At 49.8% G+C, this 26018-nt stretch overlaps 1 protein-coding gene across 4 annotated transcripts in view; it reads right to left on the bottom strand.

Moving 5' to 3' along the window:
* The window catches only part of LOC135921169 (protein 5NUC-like), a 266996-nt gene that overhangs the window by 17159 nt on the left and 223819 nt on the right, over window positions 1-26018 (bottom strand). For 3 of the 4 annotated variants that reach the window (XM_065455478.2, XM_065455476.2, XM_065455479.2), the window contains one exon: window positions 2036-2194. The exons of the other annotated variant lie outside the window; for it this stretch is intronic. In XM_065455478.2, the coding sequence (XP_065311550.1) occupies window positions 2036-2194 (159 nt within the window). The remainder of the gene's footprint in view (window positions 1-2035; window positions 2195-26018) is intronic. 4 annotated transcript variants of the gene reach the window in all.

Genomic DNA, 26018 nt, shown 5'->3' with positions numbered 1-26018 from the left:
TCACGTGTAGTGCTACTGCGACAGCAGGTGTGCCTTTTCGACTGCCCCGCTCCGTCGAGGGGCGCTCGTGCCGTGGCGTCGCTGCCAATGTGAATTTATGCGCAGTTTCCCCGTTACAGGCGCCGGCTTTTTCGCTCAATGAACCGCGTAACGCTTTCGCATCAAAGATATATCTGTGCGTGTGTGTGTGTGTGTTGTCGCCACTGTTGGTAGTGTTTATGATGGTGATACATATCTCTGCTACGCATAAGCCGTCCTATAAGTGTATTTAGCTTCTAGTATTGCTGTTTTTTTTTTATTGTAGCGTTAGTGTCAGAAACCGTTCTACAATGCTGTGCTGTTGATTGTAAATGGGGCAGGGCCATATCCTAGCTGTAGCTCAGCATTTTTATCAGTATTTTCCTTTCATGCTAAAACTTAAAACGAAGTCATTGATTGGCTCACTGATTGATGGATTCATTCATTCATTGATTATACGATAAAGTGCTGCATGGCCAAAATTGGGAAATGCGCGTGATGGTGATGCCCAGAACTTGTGTAAAATGTGAGAACTCAAGAGCCACCTGAAGAGCTCTTGAGATTTCGTAGACACCTCCCTATGTCATGGTGTAGTAATATTAGCAAGCGCACTGCAGTGAGCGGTGATTGAAATCAGGCACGCTTTGCTTGACGTACAAGCCCCCCGGGGGGTGCTCGGTGCTAAGGAACTTTGCTAATTCAGCTCCGTGGTCTATGAACAAAGCTTTTCTATTCTCTTTTCGGTGCATCGACACGTGTACTTATCTTTATCGGGCGACCACTTTTCACCGCCTAACAACTGTTATCGCAAAGCGTGTGGCGCGTCTGCATGTATCCGAAGTTTCTGGAAAGTTAGCGATGCTTCTATTCGCTGTCTGTTGTCGCCGAACCTTGTGTTATCTGATTTCATCGTCTGATGCCAATGGTGTAGAATTTTGTGGAAAGCACGCGGGTTCCAACGATTAGTCTGGAACGTTCGACAACTGCTGTATAAAAGCCGACGCGCTTGACCCGCTGATCAGATTTTCGACGATCACCGAGTGTGTTCGCCGCTACCGTTGTTCCTTGAGTGTAGCCAGTTTTTGAGGGCACAAGTTCGCCGAATAAAACATTCGTTTCATTAATAAAAGTTTTGCTGCCTTCTTAACCATCACTTTACTGTATCAATTCAAAGAGATAGTTACATAGGCCTTAGAATATTAGGCTGTTGGGCTAGTTGGTTTGACATGATTTTTGCAAAGGGGAGCGCAGTAACAGTGCGGAAAAGGGCGACGTGGACATAAAAGACGCTGATTTGCCACTAAGTATAGTGGAACGGAGCCCGTCATAGAAAAAATAAGCTTTAGAATAGTAAGCTGTTGGTCTAGTTGGTTTGACATAACTTTTGCAAACGGGAGCGCAGAAGCGGCGCGGAAAAGGGAGACGTGGACAGGAAGGACGCTCACTTGCATCTAAGCATATTAGAAAAGAGCCCGTTGTAGAAGAAATAAGCTTTAGGATAGTAAGCTGTTGGGCTAGCTGGTTTGACATGATTTCTGCAAAGGGGAGCTCAGAAGCGGTGCGGAAATGGGAGACGTGGACAGAAAGGACGCTCACTTGCATCTAAGCATATTAGAAAAGAGGTTGCTGTAGAAGAAATAGGCTTTAGAATAGTAAGTTGTTGGGCTAGTTGGCTTGACATTATTTCTGCAAAGGGGAGCGCATAAGCGGTGCGGAAAAGGGAGACGTGGACAGGAAGGACGCTCGGTAAGTAATACATATTAGCAAGTGAGCGTCCTCCCAGTCCACGCCTCCCTTTTTCGCACCGCGCCCGCACTCCTATTTGCAGAAATAATAGTTACATTAGTAGTGCGCACAGCGGTTTTCCGACAAAGAGTTTGAGAGAAACTAAAAATAAAAAAATAAAGAAATTGAGAAACAACACTAAGTCCTCGCGCTTAGCTTTCTGTTTCCTTATGTGCACATGTACAGCGAAGATAGCTGAAGTATTTTTTTTTATTCCTGATAGCAGACATACCTGATACTTGCAGAAATTTCCCATTCAAGTCTGGATACCATGTAAAATCACTAACTCCGTATTCGAACATATTATATAGCTCTCTTCCACTCATATCCATCACGACTAAGTCACTGTCGTATGGCATGGCCCCCAGCAGGTCTCCTAGGGTCACGTTCGCTAAGGAGAAAAGTGCATGTCTTATCAAGGTTGGGGTACAGGTTATTAATGACAACGCAGATAGTTCGAGTCACTGAAAGAGTGATGAGTTATGCGTACATGAACGAACAAAAAGGACAACAATGTAGACTATCAGCCGAAATGTTCAACAGGTGCGGAAATTTAGAGGAAGGCACAAACTGTACGTGATACGCACCTGAGCTACTTAAGGCACTGCCAATCCGCGAACACCCTCCGTGGTAGCTCAGTGGCTATGGCACGGCACTGCTGGGCACGAGATTGGACGGGCCGCGGCTGCCACATTTTGACAGAGGAGAAATCCAGAAATGCCCGGGTGCAGTTCATTGCGTTCAAGCTATAGAAACTCTGGTGCTCAAATGTAGTTTAGTGTGTTCCTCGTAGCACAATATGCAGTTTTGATAGTTTACTGCCCATACTTTATTGAAAATTAATCTAAAGCTAATCTGTCCAACGCAGACGGGTTTAGACATTTGTAAAATCTGACTATGTAGGTGTGACAGATGATTGAGAGCTGCGTTAGGCACACTCTAGCATTATTTGTCTCATGCCTTACATCATACATAAGGCGTTCATCTCCGTTTTTATGCCTGAGCGGAAGTACACTGTCAGTGAGTTTTTAAGTACACTCACAATCTTGAATTGGTAACTAAAGATTACAGGGCATAGCAGCAGTCACAAATTTTTGTGTTCAATATTTATCTGATTGATGCTTAGGCACGTGTGCTATCCATTAAAGCGCCCACAGCTTGAGCTACTTTAAACAAATGACGATATTGTTTGCCTGCGCTGACTCTTTGAAAAGAGCAAGAACGGTTTCCAGCGGAAAGCACTGACATAGACCGGAGAGAAGACAACACACTGCTCTCATGCTGTTCAGGTGGATTGTCTTTACATCTTCCACTGTCAATGTTTCCTGCGGGAAGAAATTTTCTTTGTTGCGATCTTTTTTAGACTACGCCCTCGCCGCATCTGCGTACTAGTTGGTATACAGTACATATCATCTGTCAATTGTTATCATTTTTTTACGGTTCGACTGGTGTTTATTTCTTAACCCTCCAGCGCACACCTTACGTATCGTATTGTTAGCCTTAAACACAATGTTGACGAAGGCTTGGAAGCTGGTTTTTGCTACATTACGAGAGTGTTTGAAAGCAGCTTGCAAAGTCTAGACAGTAATAAAGAACACAAGGCATGGTCAAAAAGTGCTTTCGAATGAACATATATACTGCGCGAACATGTGCAAACAGCTAAATACGGTGCTGCGCAAAACAATATAGAAATGCGCAAGCCTGAGCACATATTTAGCGCACCTTGTCTGAACCAAAAAATACAGAAGCTTTACCTCTTTATCAGCCTGGCTAAGTAATGGCACGCTCTCGAACCGTTGCTTACGGGCTGTTTGTACCTGAATGCAAACTTAGAATGTACGATGACACCACGTTGAATAGGCGAAAATTTTGCATTAACGTTATTCCAGTGGATGAGCGCCAATCATATCTGTAGCTTTGTATGGAATCCATTGTAGCGCAAAGGAGCATGGACAATGAAGAGGACAGGAAACCACGGCTTATATGGTCCTGTCCTCTTTATTGTACGTGTTAATTTGCACTACTGTGGCTTCAGTACATATTAACCAACTCGCCAAGAAGTTTTATTACATTTATAGATGTCGGTGGCCATAAATTTTACCTTCCAGGATCGTTGCTTTGTGGTGTGTCTAAACACGCCAGCCTCCAATACGAAATAATATAGCTGCACACCGCGACAAATTGTGGGCACTGGTGAGGAAAACAGACGATGAGTGCTGAACTTGAAACGATGACTACCTAGCTTCATTTATCTGCGACAACTTGAGCTGCAAAGTTGTAGATGTCCTGAAGATGTTCGTGGAGCAAGGGCTAGGCTAGACCTCAAAGGCTAGACCTCAAACAAGGCTGTTGTGTTTGAGGTCTAGCAAGGCTAGACCTCAAACACAACATAATTCACTACTTCCATCTGCAACTCATTGTTAGTGACACTCGTATCTGGTATAGGTATTTTCCCCGTCCGTCAAAGCACACTTAAATTTTCTGTCCGCTTGAAATTCATAAAAGATGGCTTTTGTTCTTGTGCGTTCGCTCGGCTGTGAAAAAAATCCTTTGAACACCGAACAGAGCACATTTGTCATGCCCAAGCTGAAAAACTGCGTAAGAAGGCTACTGTGATTCAGTAATTACTTCTCTTGCCATGAAGGCTTCTAAGGTAGTCAAGACCGAAGGCGAAACCGTACCGAGGGGGAACACAGTCGAAGAAAAGGCCGTTCGTGGTAATTCCCTATGTTTACGGGTGGCGTATCCATTAAATAATATAGCTGCCAGTCAAAATGTGGATGTGCTTTTTTGCAGTCGAGAGTAAGAGCAGTGCTATGCGTCCAATTTTGAAAATGCCTAAGCAGTAAGCAGCAACTGACGCGCAATCACAGTCTACTAAACCGAAATGTAATTTCTTCCCGGCTTATGTGGGTTGGCCTGTGACATTCTTTTCGCCTTTGGAAGGCAATACAAGGGGTAAACGGGGCCGTACATAAACATTCGAGTCTGAGAATCCCACAACCCGTCGAAGGAGAGTGCTATTCGTAGCTTGCGTTACACTGCCGCAAACGCGGGTGATAACCAGTTTTCATCAGACATCCTAGATTTCCTTACGCCCACTGATCTACTATCATTGTATATGGCCAAAGCTTTCTTCAATAAAAAAAATGGTGACACATGCGTCGGCCAGCTGCGGTTGACCATGTTCTGCAGCAATGCTGCAGAAAAATTTGGGGTTTTACCCTCCTGTACCATAGCATCCGCGCATGTACGTGCGCACGCGATTTTAACTCTTACTTTCCGTTGTTGTTCTTGTGCGCAATAAAGTTCAGTAAGACGTCAGCGCTATTCCTGTTTTTCTTCACTGGGGTGCACAATTTTCATACTCTGCAGTTACATCGTGAAGACTTATCAACTCGCCCAAGCTTCCCCACCCCCCCTTCCTTGACAGTCCCTTGACTGTGGAATTATAATTACAACAGGGGTCGAGCAGTGCCGCACAACTGGAAAACCAACGTTTGCATTCGCAGCATTGCCTTTATTCTAGCCAGTAAAGATGTCATATTTGCAGAACTTGTAAATGTAGGCTGCATTGTCACCATACCCAGCAGACTTCAGTACTTCCTCGCGTTAAAGCTTTTTTGCGATGAATAGTGTCGCCTGTGGTGACCTCCAGGATAGATTTAGCGTTGCCAACACTTTCACATTCTGCGTGTGTAGAAACGAGGAAATTAAGAGGAATGCTGTACGACAGCTGATTGATTCATTCATACAGCTTCCAAGTGTAGATAGTTCAAGGCAAACATTTTTGTCAGCAGGGGGGGGGGGTGCTTTCTTCCTCTCACATAGAAGGGAGATAGCTGAGGTTCAGGAGCACGAGGCCTGGCAAGGATTCAATTCCAATTCTAGCTCACAGGTCTAGTTCCCAAATGGATGACTTAGTGAAGGTGCTTGCACCTGACCTCACCTCTGCGCAGGCCACGGACATGCATCTCCTCATCGAATCGTATCTTGACATCTTTGATTTTGGCGACAAGCTTTTAGGACAAAGATCTGTTCTTTAACACGGCATCAATACTGGAGACACGAATACTATTCGTACGCCTCTATATCGCGTATCGCATGCTGAACGTCGAGTCATCCAATCAGAAGTGGACAGAATGCTCCGCGAAGGGGCCATCGAGCCATCAGCCAGTCCTTAGGCTTCGCCTGTCGTCCTCGTGAAAAATGAAGATGGTACCTGGCGTTCTTGAGTCGCCTATCGCCCCTTAATCAAGATCATGCGAAAAGACGTCTATTCACTACCACGCATCGATCACGCCTGAGACTGCTTGCACATAGCTAAATACTTCTCGTCCATCGTTCTTCGATCCGGCTACTGGCAGATTTCCGTTGATGAAATGGACCGCGAGAAGACGGCGTTCATCATGCCGGATGGCTTATATCAGTTCAGAATCATGCCCTTTGGCTTATGCAATGCTCCTGCGACATTTGAGCCTATGATGGACTCTCTTCTGCGAGGCTACAAATGGACCACCTGTCACTGTTACCCTGCCGACGTTATTGTGTTTTCGCCCACACTCGGCAGCCACCATACCCGACTCGCTGCAATTCTTGCGGTCTTCCGAAAGCCGGCCTCCAACTGAACTCCACAATATGTCAATTCGGGTGCCGTCATATTAGCGCGTTGGTACTCCTCGTTGACATATCCGGTGTAGAACCAGATCTGGAAGCAGTTCGCGCCGTTCGCAGTTTCCCTTTGCCACGTTGTGCTGCTGACGTGCGCTGCTTCGTCGGCAAATGTTCTTACTTTCGCCGTTTTGTCAAAAACTTTGCCGACGTTGCTCGGCCTTTGACAGATCTTCTCCAGATGAACACGCCGTACTCATGGGGCACTGAGCAAGCTCACGCGTTCACCGCTTTAATCGGGTTTCTGACCACCCTTCCCATACTCGCCCATCCCATACACTGACGCAAGTGGCCATGGTATCAGTGCCGTTCTCGCCCAACGGCAGCATGGTACCGAGTGCGTGATAGCTTACGCCAGCCGCCTCCTGTCACCTGCTGAGAGAAATTGCTCCATCACCGAGTGGGAGTACTTGCCTTTAGTTTGGGCTGTCGCCAAGTTCCGGTCATATTTGTACGGCCTCACGTTTTTGAGCGTTACAGACCACCACGCCCTCTGCTGGCTGTTTTGCCTCCGGGTTGCCACAGGACGGTTGGTCGCTGGGCTTTGCCGCTTCAGGAATTTTCATTTGTTTTCAACTCTAAGTCTGGACGTCCGCACAAGGACGCTGACTGCCTCTCGCGTCACCCCTTGGATTTTCACGATCCTGATGCGCATGATCTGGTGACCTGCGTGATGGCTTTGACTGACATGGCGGACATACGCGCTGAACAATAACGCGATGCAACGTTACAGTCCATCATCGCCCGAGGGCAATCTGACAGCACCGATGGCACGTGCCGCATGTTCATGCTGCATGACGGCATCCTCTAACGCCTCAATCTCAACCGTGACGGCCCGGAGTTGCTCCGTGTCTTTCCTCGTCATGTGCGGTCCGTCATTCTCGAACAATTTCACGATACTCCGACGGCTCGACACCTTCGAAGTTTTGCGTACATAGGACCGCGTAAGAACCTTTCCTCTTTTCTTGAAGACAATGACTCAGATGTTGTCATTTTGACAGAAACCTGGCTACACCCAGGCACGCATGATAGGAAAATTTTTACAGACTACAACTTCGTCTATCGGCAAGATCGTGTGGCATGATGGGGTGGCGGTGTGCTGATAGGCATTAAGAAATCTCTTACTTCGTGTTCCGTCTCTACAAACTCATCGCCTGACATAATCTGGGCAGCATGCTTGACCCCAACAAAGAAAATTTTGATTGATGCTTGCTACCGCACACCGGTGACCAATCAAAATTTTTCAGACAACCTTCGCCACAGTATTCAAAAAGCTGCGCACAGCTTAGTTTCAGATTACGTATATCTTCTGGATGATTATAACTTTCCGCAAATAAACTGCATTTGCTTGTCGTCATCATGCTGCCACTCGACAGATTTTCTGAACCTTACTTTAGATTTCTATTTGCTCCAGGTTGTAAGCGAGCCCACTCTAGAATCAAATATACTTGTTATTGTATTAACCAGTACCCCCCAAACCGTAGAAACAATATCTTACCAAGATGGCTTCCGTGATCACAAATTGCTTGAGATAGCACTTCACATCCTACTAGCGCATACAGGATGAATTACCAAAACAATTCGTGACTTCAGCAGGGCTAACTACGCTGATATGAATTATGATCTGGAACAGTTTTTTAATGACACTGTGATGTTATTGGGCCGGATCACTCCAGACAAGGGAGAAGCAGCACGCCAAAGCAAAAACACACATCAGACATGTATTGACGTACATAACACGGATAATGGCACACACGCGTCACAATGTCCCAAAATGCCTCATAGGCGACATGCACTATATGTATCGGTGGATTACGATCGGCCTACAGTTCCGGCGGCAGCTTGTGTCGCCGTGTCTTAGACCTCGTTGAACCGATGCCGGCCAGCGGGGTCGGACAACAGTGTAGGACGGCCGGGTCGGACAGCTGGGTCGGACGGCCGGGACGGTCGGCTGGGTCGGACAGCCGGGTTGGACGGCCGGGTCGGACAGCTGGGTCGGACGGCCGGGACGGTCGGCCGGGTCGGACGGCCGGGTTGGACGGCCGGGTCGGGCCGCCTCGCGGCACTCAGGTAGCCGGCCGCAGTCACCGGGTCGCGTCCACAGCTGGCGGGGTAGCCCTGTGGCCGCTCACCCGAACGCTCGAGTGCCCTGGTTCCGGACCGCCAGCCCTCCTGGACCAGTGCCCAGCGGAAGAGCGGGGCGAGGTAGTCTCCCAGCGGGCGACAGTGTTGCTTCAGGTGTGGCGTATTGGCGTGGTCGGCGATAGCTCCGATGGGCCAGACGCCCAGCGAGGAAGCTGCTTTTTCGGCGACCGCCGAATCTCGCGCACTGCTCACGCCACGAGCCACAGGCCACACTCTCGCGCCACGCTTTTTGAGGCGCCACTGCCGGCGCTCCCGAATCGGTGTCGATGATGATGATGGTCCTCTTCGCCACCGCACGGCGCACTGTCTTCATATGTTTAGGCTTCGCACTCCCGCGTACCAAATATTATGACAATACCCCCCTTTTCGAGAAAGTTGTTCGCAACTATTCTAACACAATGACGCGGGATGAGAACAGAAAAAAAGGAAAATTGTCATGTACGTCTGTCCGATTGTTCATATGAGTACACGACACATCTTGCTCACAGGGCATTGCACCCAGTCAAAGAACGAACGCACAAGTCTGTTCGCTTTCAACTAAATACTAAGCACTTGAGATGTCGCAATGTCTAATCACATTTTGCTATATAAACAGGTGATTACGCGCGACTCGACTCAAGTAGTCAGCTCTGACATTGTCACAATCTTTTATGTAGTTAACAGTAAAAGAATACTCCTGCAAAAGGACACTCCAACGCAACACTCTGTTGACGTGCCTGGCGCGCTCCTCTGTGGGCTTGTTTTCGCTGGCCTGGTCCCCGGCGCTTTCTCGACTTCGGAAGGTCTTGTTTCGGCGCTTCTAAGACTTCAGGACCAAACGAACTTGTCGCATTCTTGCACGCACACACAAGCACACATTGACGAGGAAGTGGAGCGGCCTGTACTTTCCCTTCAGCTGTTGTCCTTTGGCACTTGTCGCACGACTTCACAAAGCGTTTTACGTCTCTGTGTACATCTGGCCAATAATATTCTTGTAGGATACGATTGGTTGTTCTCCTGATACCTTTATGCCCTCCTATGATGTTTTCATGTGCCCCTTCTAATATGCCAGATCTAAATGCTTTTGGTATGACCACCTGCTTAAAGGTTCTGCCAGTGGCCAGGCGGTAAAGGCGATATAGCAATCCTTTTTCTTCCACGAACTCGTAGCTGTGGCCCTTTCCTGAGTTAAACGACTTGCTTACTTTCGCAAAAATATGTTTCAGCGTCGGGTCTTTCCGCTGTTCTTCAATGAGTTGTCCTTTTGTCATGTCACGTAAGACGATTGTTGGAACGCACAAGGGACGAATCTTGCCTTGTTCTTGTTCTTCCATTTTTGCTTCAGCCACGCTCGATACATGGTGAGGCTTCCTAGGCGCCTTATTACGCTTCATCCCTATCGACGACGACTCCTCGTTGGGAGCATCGGGGGGTTTCCAGTCAGAGTCTGGATCATATGGTCCTCTGACGCCTGGAAGATTTCCCAGAATAAGGTCGTATAGGGGCTCGTCCATACATGTCACTGTTAACTTGCCTGAAAAATACGGCGTGCTCACTTGTACGACAGCTTCAGGCAGGTAACTCGTTGAGCCGTCCAGAAGAACAACGCTGTTCGTTCTTCCCGTCATATACATCTCTGGAACGAGTTCTCGTTTGACAATTGCGGTATTACAACCGGTGTCTCGTAGTACACGAACACTTCTTCCCAGCAGCCGGGCTTCCACCACTGGCATCCCGTCGATGAGGAAAGTTACAGCAGTCCCAGGGTTCTTGTCCTCGCTGTCACTTGATTGGCGAGTCTTCTTTCCTGGATACTTTGATTCTTTCACCGGACGAGTCCGGACTGGTCGAGATTCGGTGAATGCACACGAAGAACTTGGTTTGTTGTCCCCGTACCGAGTTCGGCAATTTTCAGCTGTGTGTCCCGTTCTGTCGCATAACTCACACTTCAGCATACGCTTAGGTGGGGCACGGCAGTCAGGAGCCAAATGTCCAAACCGATGACAAAGGGTGCACATAAGTTGCGGTTTCCTGGGAGCTTCAATGTTTTTTCCACCAGAATCCTTTGTGTTATCGGGACCCTTTCCTAGGTTTGTCCAGTTCTGCGCTTCAAGAAAGCGATCCGTCAAGCTAGCAAGTTCGTCAAGGGATTTGCACTCTCGCTCCTTCAAGAAAATGACTAGCTTTGGCTCACAACAAGGCAGAAACTGTTCAGAGATCATGTGATCTCGTAGATCTTCGTATGTTTTAGGCACATTAGCCATCTCAATCCAATGGTCAAAATAGGCTGAAATTCTTGCTGCTAACTGTCTTCCAGTTTCGCCCTCTACTGCTCGTGCTTTACGAAACTTCTCTTGGTAGCCTTGAGCCGTGAATTGAAACCTTTGTAGCAAAGCTTTCTTTACCTTTGGGTAATCTAATGAATCGGTGGCAGTCATCCGACCGATCACAGTTAACGCTTCCCCAGACAGACACATGCTCAAAGCAAGAGCCCATTTTTCTTGTGGCCAGTCCTGCCCTGTTGCTACGCGCTCAAATCGCTGTATATACGCGTGTAAGTCATCGCGTTTCTCGTCGAACAAAGGAAGTAACTTCTGTGGATTGAGGGATGACGAGGAGGTGCTGGGCGCAGTCAAAAGTTCAGAAGCCGCTGCCGGCACATTCCGAGCTCCTTCCTGAAGCTGCAGCTTTAGCTGGAGGATCTCACGCTGCCTCTCGTCAGCTAAGCGCGCTAACTCAGCAGCTTCCTTCGCTGCCTCTCGCTCCGCAGCTCTCTCGTCCCTTTGTTTTGCCTGTTCGGCCTCAATCCATCTGCGAAGTTCTGCGCCTGACAATCCTATTTGGAGTCCTATAGCGGTGATTTTCTCTAAATCCATGGTGCCGTCTACTAATGTGTGTCTGCGCTCAAGCGAAACTGCCCCCTTTCACTGTATTTACGAGTGGATCCTGGCAGGCTCGCCAGTTTGTGATGTTATTGGGCCGGATCACTCCAGACAAGGGAGAAGCAGCACGCCAAAGCAAAAACACACATCAGACATGTATTGACGTACATAACACGGATAATGGCACACACGCGTCACAATGTCCCAAAATGCCTCATAGGCGACATGCACTATATGTATCGGTGGATTACGATCGGCCTACAGTTCCGGCGGCAGCTTGTGTCGCCGTGTCTTAGACCTCGTTCAACCGATGCCGGCCAGCGGGGTCGGACAACAGTGTAGGACGGCCGGGTCGGACAGCTGGGTCGGACGGCCGGGACGGTCGGCTGGGTCGGACAGCCGGGTTGGTCGGCCGGGTCGGACAGCTGGGTCGGACGGCCGGGACGGTCGGCCGGGTCGGACGGCCGGGTTGGACGGCCGGGTCGGGCCGCCTCGCGGCACTCAGGTAGCCGGCCGCAGTCACCGGGTCGCGTCCACAGCTGGCGGGGTAGCCCTGTGGCCGCTCACCCGAACGCTCGAGTGCCCTGGTTCCGGACCGCCAGCCCTCCTGGACCAGTGCCCAGTGGAAGAGCGGGGCGAGGTAGTCTCCGAGCGGGCGACAGTGTTGCTTGAGGAGTGGCGTATTGGCGTGGTCGGCGATAGCTCCGATGGGCCAGACGCCCAGCGAGGAAGCTGCTTTTTCGGCGACCGCCGAATCTCGCGCACTGCTCACGCCACGAGCCACGGGCCACACTCTCGCGCCACGCTTTTTGAAGAAGAAGAAGAAGAAGAAACTTTAATAAAGAATAGTCCGGCAGTGCTTGCTGTGGTGACCTCAGGTGACGGCTCGAAGTCCTTGGACTCGAGCGGCATCTTCGGCTTGCCGGACGGCCCAGAGCTGGTCTGCCAGCTCTGAACTTCTGATAGCCGCCTCCCAGCGGCGGCGACGCCTACGGAGAAGGTCCCCGGCGGCTCCCGCATCCGGGGCGGCGTCGGGAAGAAGCGAGCTCGAGCCTTCTCCCACCCTGGCATCGGCCGCAATTATGGACGCGTCGCAAACGGAGCTGGTCTGATTACCGTTGTTGCCGGCACATTCCCAGAGCATGTGTCGCAGCGTTGCTCTCTGGCCGCATGTTTTACACGCGTCTGTTGAATATAAACGCGGATAGCAGTGGTGTAAGATAGCGGGGCTAGGGTAGGTGTGTGTTTGGAGCAAGCGTAACGTTACGGCCTCGTTCCTGTTCAATTTGTCGTGCGGTGGCGGGAATGTGCGTCTTTCGAGTCTGTAGTGTTGGGTGAGGTCTCTGAACGTGGTTAGGCGATCTCCCCACGCCCAGTGTGCTTCTTGTTGTGTTTCTGTTGTAGTGTCCCGATCCGGCAGATCCGATGCCCCGCTCTCGGGGGCGGAGGCGGCCACATAATCAGCGGCGGCTCGGCGTGTGAGACCTCGAGCCGTGGCGTGGGCCGCCTCGTTGCCCGCGAGCGGCACATCGGTATGTGCCGGGGTCCAGAGGAGGAAGACCGTAGAATTTTGGCGTTGCGAGGGCGATGACGAGTCGCCGTCGTCAGAAATTTGGAGTATGCGGGCCGCTTCCCGCGAGACACGACCGCGCGCGAAGCCGCGGATTGCCGCCTGCGAGTCGCTGATCACGATCGCAGCGTTCGGCACCGCGACGAGTGCTAGGGCTATCGCGGCTTCTTCGGCCGCCTCCGTGTGTCCCGTGGTCACCGTGGCGCTCGCGAGGCACTTACCCGAGCGGTCTAAAACCGCTATCGCGTGTGCGCTTCTCCCTCCTCCATATGGAGCCGCGTCTACGTATACCGCCTCGTTGCTGTTACCGAACTTCTTCTGTAGGTCGCTTGCTCGTTTGTTGCGTCTCCCGGTGTGGTGCGTAGGGTGCATGTTCTTGGGAAGCGGCGGGATGATCAGGCGGTTGCGAACAGAGGCGGGAACCGCCGTCTTTTCTCCATGCTGGGTGTGGTACGCGATGCTGAGCGACTCGAGGATGCATCGACCTGCCTTTGACCTCGATAAGCGTTCGTATTGTGCAATGTCGTGCGCCTCGATTAACTCGTTAAGGGAGTTGTGAACTCCGAGCTCAAGAAACTTGTCGGTGCTCGCGTTGAGTGGAACGCCGACCGCCCTCTTGAAAGCCTTTCGGATCATGCATTCGAGTTTGTTTTTTTCGGACCCGATCCACCTCAGGTAGGGGGCAACATACGCTATGCGGCTTATCGCGTACGCCTGCACGAGACGGATCGCGCACTCTTCACGCATACCATTGCGTCTATTCGTGATGCGACGCAAAAGTCGGATCGTGTCATCTACCGAACGACGAAGTATTCGCACCGTCTCTCCGTTATGGCCGTTTGCCTGCAGGTGTAACCCTAGTATTCTAATTTTCTCTACGTGCGGTACGGGAGTACCATCTGCCAATGTGATGCGTATTTTCGAATATTCCCGTTCCTCTTCGCGCAGGGTTTTACGACCTCTCCTTGTGGGTTTGTAGAGTAAGAGTTCGGACTTGGTAGCCGAGCACTCGAGGCCCGTTCCACGCAAGTAATTCTGAACCGCATCTACTCCTGCCTGTAGCGTTCGCTCGACGTGACCGTCACATCCTCCCCCGGGAACCCAGAGGGTGATGTCATCCGCGTAGAGACTGTGATGTAATCCTTCTATTTCTGTTAATTTCTCGGGTAGACCAAGTAGAACTAAATTAAAGAGTAATGGCGATATGACGGATCCTTGCGGCGTGCCGCACGGACCCGTCTCAAATTCCGGCGATTCCTCGTCGCCGACGACGACGCATGCGCGCCTGCCCGCGAGGAAATCTCTAACGTAATTATACATTCTTTCGCCTAGTCCTAATGTTCTAATTGTTTTTAAGATCGATTCGTGCTTAACGGTGTCAAAGGCCTTTTTAATATCTAAGCCTAGAATTGCCTTAGTGGAGCTGGTAGTGTCGTCTACGATCTGGTGTTTAAGCTGAAGCAATACGTCCTGTGCGGAGAGGTTGCGGCGGAATCCTAGCATGGTGTGCGGGAACGCGTCATGATCTTCGAGAAAGTCTGTCACGCGGGTGAGAACTGCGTGTTCCATGACTTTGCCGACGCAAGACGTAAGCGAAATCGGTCTTAGATTATCGAGCGTAACTTGCTTGCCAGGTTTAGGAATCATGATAACGCGGGCCCGTTTCCACGCTGCGGGAATCGAACCCTCTCGCCAGCACTCATTGACGTAGGCCGCGAGTCGGGAGATTGACTCGTCGTCTAGGTTGCGGAGAGTCTTGTTGGTAACCCGGTCAGGGCCGGGCGCCGATCGAGTGTTGAGTTCGAACAGGACTATCCGAATTTCCGATTCGCTAAATTCCGCGTCCAGTTTCTCGTTTGTGACGCCGTCGTATTCGGCGTGCTGGATGCTTTCAGCCTTCTTAAAATAACGGTCACGTAGTGCGTCGAGGAAGTTATCACCTCTATAATCTCTGACTAGTCTACGAGTCTTGTGGCCTTGAGCGGACCGAGTCTCCTCCGGATCTAATAGGTGTCTAAAAAGGCGCCAAGCGCTCGCCCCGGTCATCTGCCTCTCGAGGCCGTTGCACGTGTCTTCCCATTGTGCCCTGCATACCTGAAGTGCGTGTTCTTCGATGCCTCTGTCTAATTGTGCTATGCGTTTGCGCAACGCCTTATTATGTCTTTGGCATTTCCATCTCTTTAGGAGGGCTCGCTTTGCTTCCCACATGTGTAGGAGCCTACTGTCAATTATTTCGAGGTTCGCTTCTGGCGGAACATCGCTAGTTGCTGCGCCTACGTCCCTCCTGAGCGTCTCGGTCCACTCATCTATGTCCGTAATCGGCTCGTCGCCTCGCCCCGCTTCTTCTCGCTTCTTGCGGAACATATCCCACTTCACGAGTTTGAGCTTACGACCTCTGCCCTCAGGGTTAGTACCACGACCGCTCGGGCCCGTGCCTATCGTGATCTCGATCAGCGCGTGGTCGCTCCCCAAATCTTCCTGCGTATTTTGCCAGTGCGCTGTTGTAACATTTGAAACGAACGCAAGGTCTGGTAACGTATCGGCACTCACGCTGTTCCCTCTGCGTGTAGGATCGGCGGGATTCGCGATCAGTGCAAGCCTTTGGTCTTGCGAGTCTTCCCAAAGGTGTTTGCCCTTGGGTGTTTCTCGGGTGTAGCCCCAGGCTCCGTGGGGTGCGTTAAAGTCGCCCGCAACAAGTAGAGGCTCGCCGCCGGAAGCCGCGCGTGCGCCCCGCAGTAGTTCCCCGAATCTGTGCTGCAGCGTGGGTTTACTATACACGTTAAGGACGAAGAGTCCTCGGCCGCTCTTAGGGATTAATTCTACGAACACGTGAGGAATATTTACGCAGGCAAGCTCTCGCTGCGCCACAGTGATATTACGTCGAACGAGCACGGCGGCGACCGGCAACGGGCGTGGCGGGGGAGACGGCCGGCGCGGCACCATCGCCCCCGGCCTAGCGCCACCCGTCACGCGGGGTGTAGCTCGTTTCCTTCTTTGCCTGTTCTCCGTCGCGGTCGCGTCTATGGCTTTGTAGCCGGCAAGTTTAACCGGATGGTTTGTCTCCTGTAAAAGGATCACGCTTTTTGAGGCGCCACTGCCGGCGCTCCCGAATCGGTGTCGATGATGATGATGGTCCTCTTCGCCACCGCACGGCGCACTGTCTTCATATGTTTAGGCTTCGCACTCCCGCGTACCATATATTATGACAGACACATTCTTACCTAACATTACTGATCGCAGTTCCGAAGAAAACTGGGCACTGTATAGGAACCAAATGTCAGCTATGATTCATCTCTAAGTTCCATTAAGAACAATTACTAACGACGCTAATTACCAAATACTAACGACATCGGGGGATTTTCATCATACACTCGTCGTCATCCCATTGTCCCCATGCCATTAAATGCCATCGTCGTCATACAGTCGTCTTAAAGCATTCGTTATCATACCTTCGTTGGAATTCTGTGGCAGAAGCTCCATCGTAACCATAGTAACTTTGGCATCAAACTCACGCCATGCTGTTGTCATCATACCATTGTCTTCACGCTATCGTCGTCATGCAGCCGTTTCACCATCGTCATCACTTCAGTAACTTCCTCCAAGCGTCGTCATGCCGCCATTATCATACGGCCTTCGCCGTTTCATCGACGTCAATACCCTTTCATCACCCTATCGTAATCAGGTTGTCATCTTTCAGCCGTGATTACGTCACTATTGTCTTGCCATCATTGTCACCGCATCGCCACCACAAAGAGGCTAGCTACCATGCATCGTTTATCATGCCGTCGTTGTGTGCCATCTTGGTGGCGCAACTGTCGTTCCTACTTCTTGAGCCAGTTTTCGTCACACCATCGTCATCACGCTGTCCTTGTATCATTGTCATCAGTGCAGTAACCCCATCCTATCACCATCAATCTGTCATCGTAAACCACCTTAGTCGTTCCGTCGATGTCAAGGTTTATCCTTTATTGTATTGTAATCATACCACCGTAATTCACTTGTCATTATGCCTCCCTTTTGACGCATTCAACGTCAGGTGGTCGCTGCCTATCATGACTATGTTCTCAGACCTTTGTTGTAATGTTATCGTCGTTGTGCTACCACCGTAACACCAGCTTCGTAATCCGACTCTGGTCATGCCATCGCTGTCTCGGTATCGTCGGCTTACAGATTTGGCAATACATTCATCGTCATGCCGTTGTCCTCATACGCTTATCATACCATTTTGCTCATGTCATCGCCATGCCATTGCAGGTTAAGAAAAACCAGAGCCACTCTCATGCCTGGTGTCCACAAAAAGCATTTTTAGCAGAGCCCGCTCAATCTGGCAATGTCTGATTCCGCCAATTGCACTACTCGCACACTGTGGGCGCTGAGCACGTCCTCGTCATCTTTTGTGTCTGGACCATTGTGACACACAGAAGTGTGCTACAGAGCCCACTTCTAGCGAAGAAGCCGTGAGCTGGACGAATCGCGAAGCGCGGATGGCGATGGTGACAGAAGATGTGACAAAAGAAGAGGCTAAAGTGTCAGGATCGAAGTACGCAAGCTTGAAACGGTTGACGGAGACAGTATCTTCCCGGCACTTGATGAGCAATAAAAATGTTTAGGTGCACGCTTGAGTACTTCGAACGGACCATCAAAAAGGAGCCGTAAGGGACGGCGCACGAAGATGCACTTGCAGTTCTCAAGACCAGGGTTGACGTATACAAGCCGGGAAGAACATCATTGTTAGGGGGGAACGCCAGTACGCATGGCGCTGCGTATACGGTAGGCATAGCCGGAAACGTCAGCAGGTCCGGTCGGCGAATCGTCGAAGATATAGCGAGGGACTCCTAGAGTGGCACCAAGCGTTAGCTCGGCAACACTGGTGAAAGAGTCACTGTGAAGAGCGGCGCGGAAGCGGAGCATAACGAAAAGGAGGCACTCGATCCATGATGAAGGAGAAGTCCAAACCATGAGTAAAGTCTTTGGGTGGTGGTGAAATCATTGGATGATTCCATTGGATAACGGGTGGCAAGAGGTAGTCTTGATATGATTGACGCCATGTAGCCGACGTAGATTGGTGAACAATGTTGAATCGAATTGGCGACCATGGTCAGTCGTAATGGTGGAAGGGACACCGCAGGGGCTAATCTAGAGTGTTTTGACTGTTCGAACTATCAACTCCACCAATATGTCCAGGAGGGGTACCGCTTCAGGCCATCTGGTAAACCTGTAATTGCATGTTAACATGCAGCGATGGTTCCCGCAGGGAGGAATGGGGCGAGCAATATCGACTTGCAGACGGCTGAAGAGGGCGTCCGGGGATGTGAATGTTCCAAGAGGAGTCACAATGTGGCGATGCACTTTAGACTATTGGCTGTTCAGGCACGTTTGTGACCAGCGACGAAAGTCTACGTTAATACTGCGCCGCATATAAGAAGTGACGAGTTGCGCAAATATAAATGTATGAGTTGCGCGAATGCCAGCACGAGTCAAAGAATGGGAGGCATGAAAGACGGCTAAGTGGCATGGTCAGGCACGTAAGGACGAAGACGTCCAGATGGCGTGTCCAAAGCTAGGGGCATGTCGCACTGAGGAAGCAAGATATCTTCAAACACAAGAAAAGTACCGTTCCTGTGAAGCAGCTGGAGCTCAGCGTCGACAGTGTGGACGGAAGCCATGTCCGTGAAGTCGATGGCCGGTCGGCCATGGTCCGTCGCATTGATAGCGGCGCGAGAAAGTGCGTCGGCAGCGGCGTTGAATTTTCCGCTGTCGTGATGAATCTTGCTAGTGTATTCAAAAATGTAGGCGAGCTGTCTGATTACGCGGGATGCATAGGAGGTGCAGCTGAACGCTAGAGCTGAAGTCAGTGGTTTATGGTTGGTATAGACGTGAAAGGAGCGTCCCTCGAGAAATTTTTGAAAGGGTTTCCCAGCCAAATAGATGGCGAGAAGCTCTCGGCCGATCGTACTGTAGTAGCGCTGAGGGGGCGCAAGCTTCTTGGAAAAGAAGACGATGGGCTGCCAAGCACCAACAATGAACTGCTGCAAGACTGCTCCTAGAGCGGTGTCTGGTGCACCAACCTTGACAGATGATGGGGCATCACATGTGGTATGGACCAGGAGCATCGCGATGGCAATGACTGTAAGCGCGTGGTCAGTGGTGTCGTTCCAAGCCACAGGAGTTTTCGGTGTATTGAGGCCCGAAGATGATCGTAGAGAGGCTGCACTATATCGGTGCAGATAGGCATGAAGCGGCGGTAATAGTTGACGAGGCCAAGAAAATTGCTCAGTTGCCTGGTGCTGGATTGCTCAGGAAACTGACGGATGGCTGTGACGTGGCTCAGGAGTGGACGAATGCCATGTGCGTTGATGCGAGGGCCGAGGAGGTCCAACTCCGTAACGCGAAACTCGCTCTTTGGACCGTTGACGACAACACCAAACTTGGTGAGTCTTACGAGAACTTGACGTAGATGGAACTAATGGTCTTCGGTGGTGGTGCTGCAGACGAAGATGTCAAAATGTTGACAAAGCAGCACGTCAAGCGACGTAATACGTAGTCCACGAAATGCTGAAAGGTATGGACTACATTATGAAAATCGAAAGGCAGGTTCAGATATTCAAACAGACCGAAGGGCGTTATATCGGTGGTCTTCGGAATATCTGAGTACTCTACAGGAATCTGGTGGTAGGATTTCACTAGGTCAACCTTGCTGTGCCAAATAAAGCCGCCTCCGATGATGGGCTGGCGCACGGCTGCGATGAAAAAATCCATGGGAAGGTATATGTGAGTCGATGTCAAGAGTCGCCGGCCTCTAGCCATAGGTCTGGATAATCGTTTCGTTGACTGCAGTGAAAGTGGGTGAGCCGGAAGGATCGCATCGCTCAGCCATCATAGAAGGAAGGACGCAAATAGGACGAGATAGCGTACTTATAGCAAGCTTTATCATCATCCGCACCTTCCCCGTATCTTCGAACCAGCGACAGCCTTCTTTCCAAACACAGACCATATCTTCAAGATAAAACGCATCAGTTGTCGCTCAGCTAACTATGCCAACCCCTTTGTTCCCCGAACAATTGTTGCATGGATTCACCTACCATCACACATTGCTACTCAAACCGACTTCGCAACCTTTCAGGAAATTTTACGCAATAGTTACGTGTAAATATCCATCATGTACAATTTCTTCATACGTTGTTCAGTGTATATATTGTTTTGATCATTTGTCTTACCGTTTTGCGTGCACATTGTACAAGTGGATTCATGTTTCATTAATTTGTTAACGTTACAACTGACGCAGTTTCGAGCAACACCCCGTTTCACTTCTTTTACATTGTACGTATTTAATTTCTTTAATTTATTTTCTCAGACTGTTTTGTATTTTCTATCTTGAGTTTCACTTGCCTAATGTTTTTCGTATATTGTTTTACTTGTGTATTTTGCTAGATATCGTACTTTTGTATAACTTTTGTGCTTTCTTTTGTAAAAATGTTGTATAACTTTTGTGTACTTGAGTTGTTTTTTCCGTAACGCGCAAAGTTCACATTTTTTCATGTATCCACACCCCCAATGTAATACCTCTTCGGGGGCCTTTAGGGGTGTTATGAAAAAAATAAATAAAATGTCGTTTTCGCAAGAAAAGGAGAAGAATAAGCGCTTCAGTACCCTAGGGACAAAGTCGGTCTTCAATTCTATGAACTCAACAAGGTCTCTCGTCTCATCTCAAGGTCAGTTCACCTCTGTTCGGTGAAGTCGTAGGGATTTATTGTCCCTAGGAGAGAGTGGTCGTCCTGGTCGTTTTCCAACGGTGAGTCACTAGGATAGGGCAGAGGGAGACAGCATCAGAGTGCTTTTGTCCGGACTTCTATATCACCGTGATGTCGAATGCTCGCCACCTGAGGCTCGACTTACCTAGGTGTCCGGAAGGATTCTTTGAATTTGCTAGTCAACATAGTACAGGATGGCCGCTTACAGCATTGAACGACTTTCCATATAGGGAAGGGCGAAATTTCTTCACTGCCGAAATGATGGCCAGGCATTCCTTTTCCGCCATTGAATAATTTGCTTCCGTATTGGACAGTGACCATGCAGCATAGAAACCTTTCAAGTTCGTGTTTTCTGTGTGCTAGGAGAGCACCAAGGCCTACGCTGCTTGCGTTGGTGTCTATTTTGCTACGGGCGTCTTCGTCGAAGTGAGTGAGTGCTGGTGGTTACTGAAGCCGTCTTTTTTTTTTTCAAATGCCTTGACTTGGTGTGTTTTCCAATCAAACTCGTCATCGGATCGCATGAGAAAAGTCACAGGGGTGGGGACGCGAGAGAAGTTCTTGACAAAGTGCCGATTGCAGGCGCACCGACCCAGAAATTTGCACACCTCCTTTTTGCCGACGGGCTGCGGAAAGCTTGCGCTTAGAGCTGCTTTCTACGAATCAAGAAGGACTCCGCACTTGTTGATGACGCGGGCCAGTAACAGGAGGCTTTCGTAAGCAAAGCTTCATTTCGTTTGATTCGGTTCAACCCAGAGAATTTGATGACCTGTACTACTGTCGCAAGGCGCTTACAGTGATTGTAAAAGTTTGAGGCAAAAACGAAGACGTCAACAAGGTAGACTAAAGAGATCTACCATTTCAATCGATACAATAACCAGCCCATTCACGCTGGAAAGAAGTGGGTGTCGACCAAAGGCCTAAAGCATGATCTGAAATTCATATAGTACGTCTGGCGGGTTAAAAGCGGTCTTCTCTCTGTCGCTCTCGCCAAATTAGATTAAAAATACTTTCCGTAGCAGAGTTGGCCCATTGCGCCCTCTTTCTCTTGCAGTGGCTATACGTACTTGTGAATTGGTTTATTTACGCCACGACAATCGTCCAAGAATTGAAGAGTCCCATCCTTCTTCTTCTTCACTGAGACCACAGGACATGTTCATAGGCTATCCGACGACTCTTTGATTTAGTCGCGCAACATTTCGTCGACTCGTTGTTTACGGTTTCTCGCTATCTTGCAGAAACTCGGTACGACCTTTCACGATGTGGTCGAGTGAATTCTTCGGTTATTTTGCGATGCTTAGCAAATGGTGTCTGTTGTGTCCCTGATGAAGACAAAATCAGTCCTTGTATTGCTGGAGGAGACCCTAAAGCTGGCCTTGCTTATGGTTGCAAATACGCGGACTAACACCAAAAGTTGTTTAAGAACACGCACTGCTGTTTTAGCTTCGCCGGAATCTGAGAGGACAAGTGCATGGCTGACGGCTATAACGTCTTCCATATATGCGATATTCCTACCCTTGTTCAAGAGTTTGTATTTCTCGCTGAAGTTCGAAAAGATGGCGCTATAACCTTAAGTTATTTTAAACTTTTCTATTCCAATTCTGCAATCAGCCCTCCACGGTTGACAAAAGATTTTCCAGACACCCACAGCGCTTACCCGTCACGTGACGTCAGGGAAACCGTGAGGACGCCCCATCTAATATATGTGCCAAATGATTATGTATGATTAGACTAAACGAAAGAAAAATATTAATTTCTTATTCAACGCCTTTTTTTTCCACAAGAGAAAAAAGGAATCGTCTGACCAATACGTATTGGTGAAATATTTGTGGGCTGCGCTCAATAAAAATGCACATTATTATGCTGAACAAAATTGATTGTTATTCTGAATAGCCACAGATTGTCTCGTTCTGAAAGGAATAGAAGATGGCTGCCCAACAATCGCTCTGGCGCTGGCTGCTCGGAGCTGCCGAGGAACATGGATTTATTTGCGTAAAATGAAAAAAAAATTCGTGTGGCAGTAAAACGTTATCATGACCTTTCGCCATGTATGCGACAAGCCCTTTTATGTTGAAAATCTGTTTTAGCGGCCTTTTAAGCTTTCCACTGAACTCCGCTGCGATGATCCCGCAGACATCGCCACCTAAGTAAATTGGAGTGGACTAGTCGTAAACGCCGCCACCGTGCTCCTCGTCCGGTTTTTAGAGCGCAGCTCTTTGGCGTCCGTTCCTGGGTTTCGCGTCGTCGTCGGCCTCGTAACCAGCTCGCCGACGAATCTGCTCCGCCGCCGCCGCGCATGCGCGCTGTCGGCTCTCCGGGCGAGGGAGGATGATGGAAGGGAGGAGGAGAGACTGTGGAGGAGGGCTGGCTACACAAATGGCTCTTTGGCGTCCGTTCCTGGGTTTCGCGTCGTCGTCGGCCTCGTAACCAGCTCGCCGACGAATCTGCTCCGCCACCGCGCATGCGCGCTGTCGGCTCTCCGGGCGAGGGAGGATGATGGAAGGGAGGAGGAGAGACTGTGGAGGAGGGCTGGCTACACAAAGGGCTCTTTGGCGTCCGTTCCTGGGTTTCGCGTCGTCGTCGGCGTTGTCGTCGGCCTCGTAACCAGCTCCGCCCCCCTTTCATCCCCCCCAGCGCTAGCAGCGACCGACTGATACCGCTTTCGTGAGTCCGCTACCGCACTCACGAAAGACGTCGTGCACTTCCTGCAACTCGCATTAACCGTCCATCGATCCACACCGATGCTAGTAGTGGGGGACTTTAATGTTGACATAAAGACAAACAGCAATTTCCTAACACTTATGCGGGAGAACATCCCGTTCCTCTCGCTCGTAACGCGTCCCACGGCTGTGACAACCTCGCGAGGCACTTGTATAGATCTCGTCCTTGAGAATCAAGCATTGGTGTACCAAGTCGAACATATATCACTCTATTTCTCCGACCACAAAGCTTCCTTCATGACTGGCAAGAACTGTTAGTGCAGTCTTTGTTAAAGGAATACGTGTGAAAAAAAAATTATGTGATAGCGCATACATGTGTTGCTCGATTTCTTTGCCTCAATCTATCGAAAAGGTGAAACAGCTTATTTGCTGCGCTCAAATTTTGCATTAGGAAGTAACGTAATCGTCGGTAATTTTTTTACTTTCACTGTGGTGGCTCGGCATCATCGAAACTCTCTCCCCTTGAGCGTGGTCCTCGCCTCTTGTCAGTCAATTGGATAACAGAAAGTGCTCGATGTAGGCAATGCAATTCGCTTTGAAAGCAAAATAAAAGTGACATGCTATAAACGAGAATAGCATTTGATTTGGCTGTACAAGCAATGCTGCGGGTTACTGCACGATGCTTGCATGGGTGGTTAATGAAATTTAACGTCAGGAGATCGGAATAAATAAAAAATGAAATAGCTCTAAGTTATAGCGGCCCTAACGTTTGCTTTTACTCGATGTAACTGGACGATACCCCTTGCAACCCAAATTTCGCGATCGAGAAGAAACTATTGTGTTTTCTTGACAATGGCTTCAGTCTCTGAGGCTGCTTCTTCCGTGACGCAAATGCTGATGCTGCCGCGAGGCCGGGTACTGATGTGATCTTCATGTGCATTTAGGGCACAATGACTGTGAGTAACTCAATGACGGCGCCATGTTAGCTCAGGAAGTCTATGCCGAGAACTGCGTCTCACAAGCACTGTTGGAGGACAACGAACATCGCATGGCCGCTGCGATCATGAGCTATAATTCTTGCCATGCATATTCCAGTCCTTGCTATCAAGTGTCCTCTAGCTGTCCTAATTTGAAGGCCGTCCGAAGAACTCTTGACCTACGTCTACTTGGCGGCCAAGAGTCCATTGACAACAGAGTAGATGGCTCGTTTGTCGACTAGAGCAGTGACGTTTCCGCCATCAATCGCAGCATCAAGGTCAGTAGTTCCTGGTCTTGCGTTACAGTTAGCTCTTGGCATCGGATCGCGGCTGCGTCGCATTGACCTGTTGCTGGTACACGCCGTCGTAAGGTATTCTTTTATGGTTTAATTCTTGGCTTCCACGCTTCGTCGGAATGGCGGCATGTCGTTGATACGTCGTCGAGACTGATTTGAAAGCGTCGTCCACGGCGGAGGATTTTCGGCATTTTGACGTACAGCAACCGCAACTCCATCGGTGGCTGGTTTTAGTTTTAGGGGTAGGGGCTAAGAGACCGTCCACGGGATGGGCCAGCGCACTGTCCGGGCTGCGGCGACACTGTGGTGACAGCAACGTTGAAGGCTCCAAGAATGGCGGTGAGGTATTCGGCAATGTCACGAGGCAGTTCACCTTCCTATAGGCGGCGCACGTTGATTGTAAAACCACGTAGTCCCAAGTCGTGGTATGGGCATCGCCAGTATACATGACTGGCGTCTCTGCAGTGACTGCAGAGCGAGCGGTTCTTTGGAGCGTGCCGTGCATATGTTTTCCTTGGATAGCTACGCTGGATAGCGAGTTAGGGTGCGTTGGATGCCTCCAGGCAAGCAGTAGGCTGAAGCGGCGGACGTCGGAACTGCGGCATTACCGGAATCTGCGTGGGCGCGGAGGGGGAAATTGAAGGCGATCTACCTCGACGTAAGTCATCGCTTCTGGCTGTAGCCGCAGCAATTCAGGGACACCAAGTTGCTGCTGGATCCCCTTTTGGACGCTGCCAGCAGTGTATGGTACTTTAGGCTGTGCCGAGACGTACATGCTTCCCAGTTCTTCATGTTCAACGGCTCTTATGGTCTCTCAGAGCTCGTAAGAGCCTGGTGCTTGGATTTCGCTCTTCGGCGAAAGTATTGGCAGTTGTATTGGTAAGTGCGCATTTCAATAATATTTCTGACAACTGCGGCTTCCGTAAAAATTCTTCGACTATCTCTGGGAGACGGCAAACCAATCCGCCGAAAATCTATTGCTCCACACCCCGCATGAGGAAGCCAACTTTATAGTCTTCAGATATGTCCGGGTCGGCATGGCAGAGCAGGCGGGTCATCTCTTTCGTGTAGATCGCAGTGTTCTTGGTTGGGAGTCACGGCATTCCAGTATGGCTTCAGCGCTCTCTTTGCGTACGACACCAACGATGGTATTCAAAAAGGTGCTGCGGAGGAGGTCCCCCGTTTTGATGATTGTCTCAAGATTCTCGAACTACGTCCTGGAGGCATCTTTGCCAAAGGTTCTCGTTGTAGTTGTAGTTGTTCAATACAGTGACCCTTCCGTATATT

The sequence above is a fragment of the Dermacentor albipictus genome, chromosome 8 (assembly GCF_038994185.2).
Source record: "Dermacentor albipictus isolate Rhodes 1998 colony chromosome 8, USDA_Dalb.pri_finalv2, whole genome shotgun sequence".
NCBI lineage: Eukaryota > Metazoa > Arthropoda > Arachnida > Ixodida > Ixodidae > Dermacentor > Dermacentor albipictus.
This window is presented reverse-complemented; position numbering and strand designations above follow the sequence as displayed.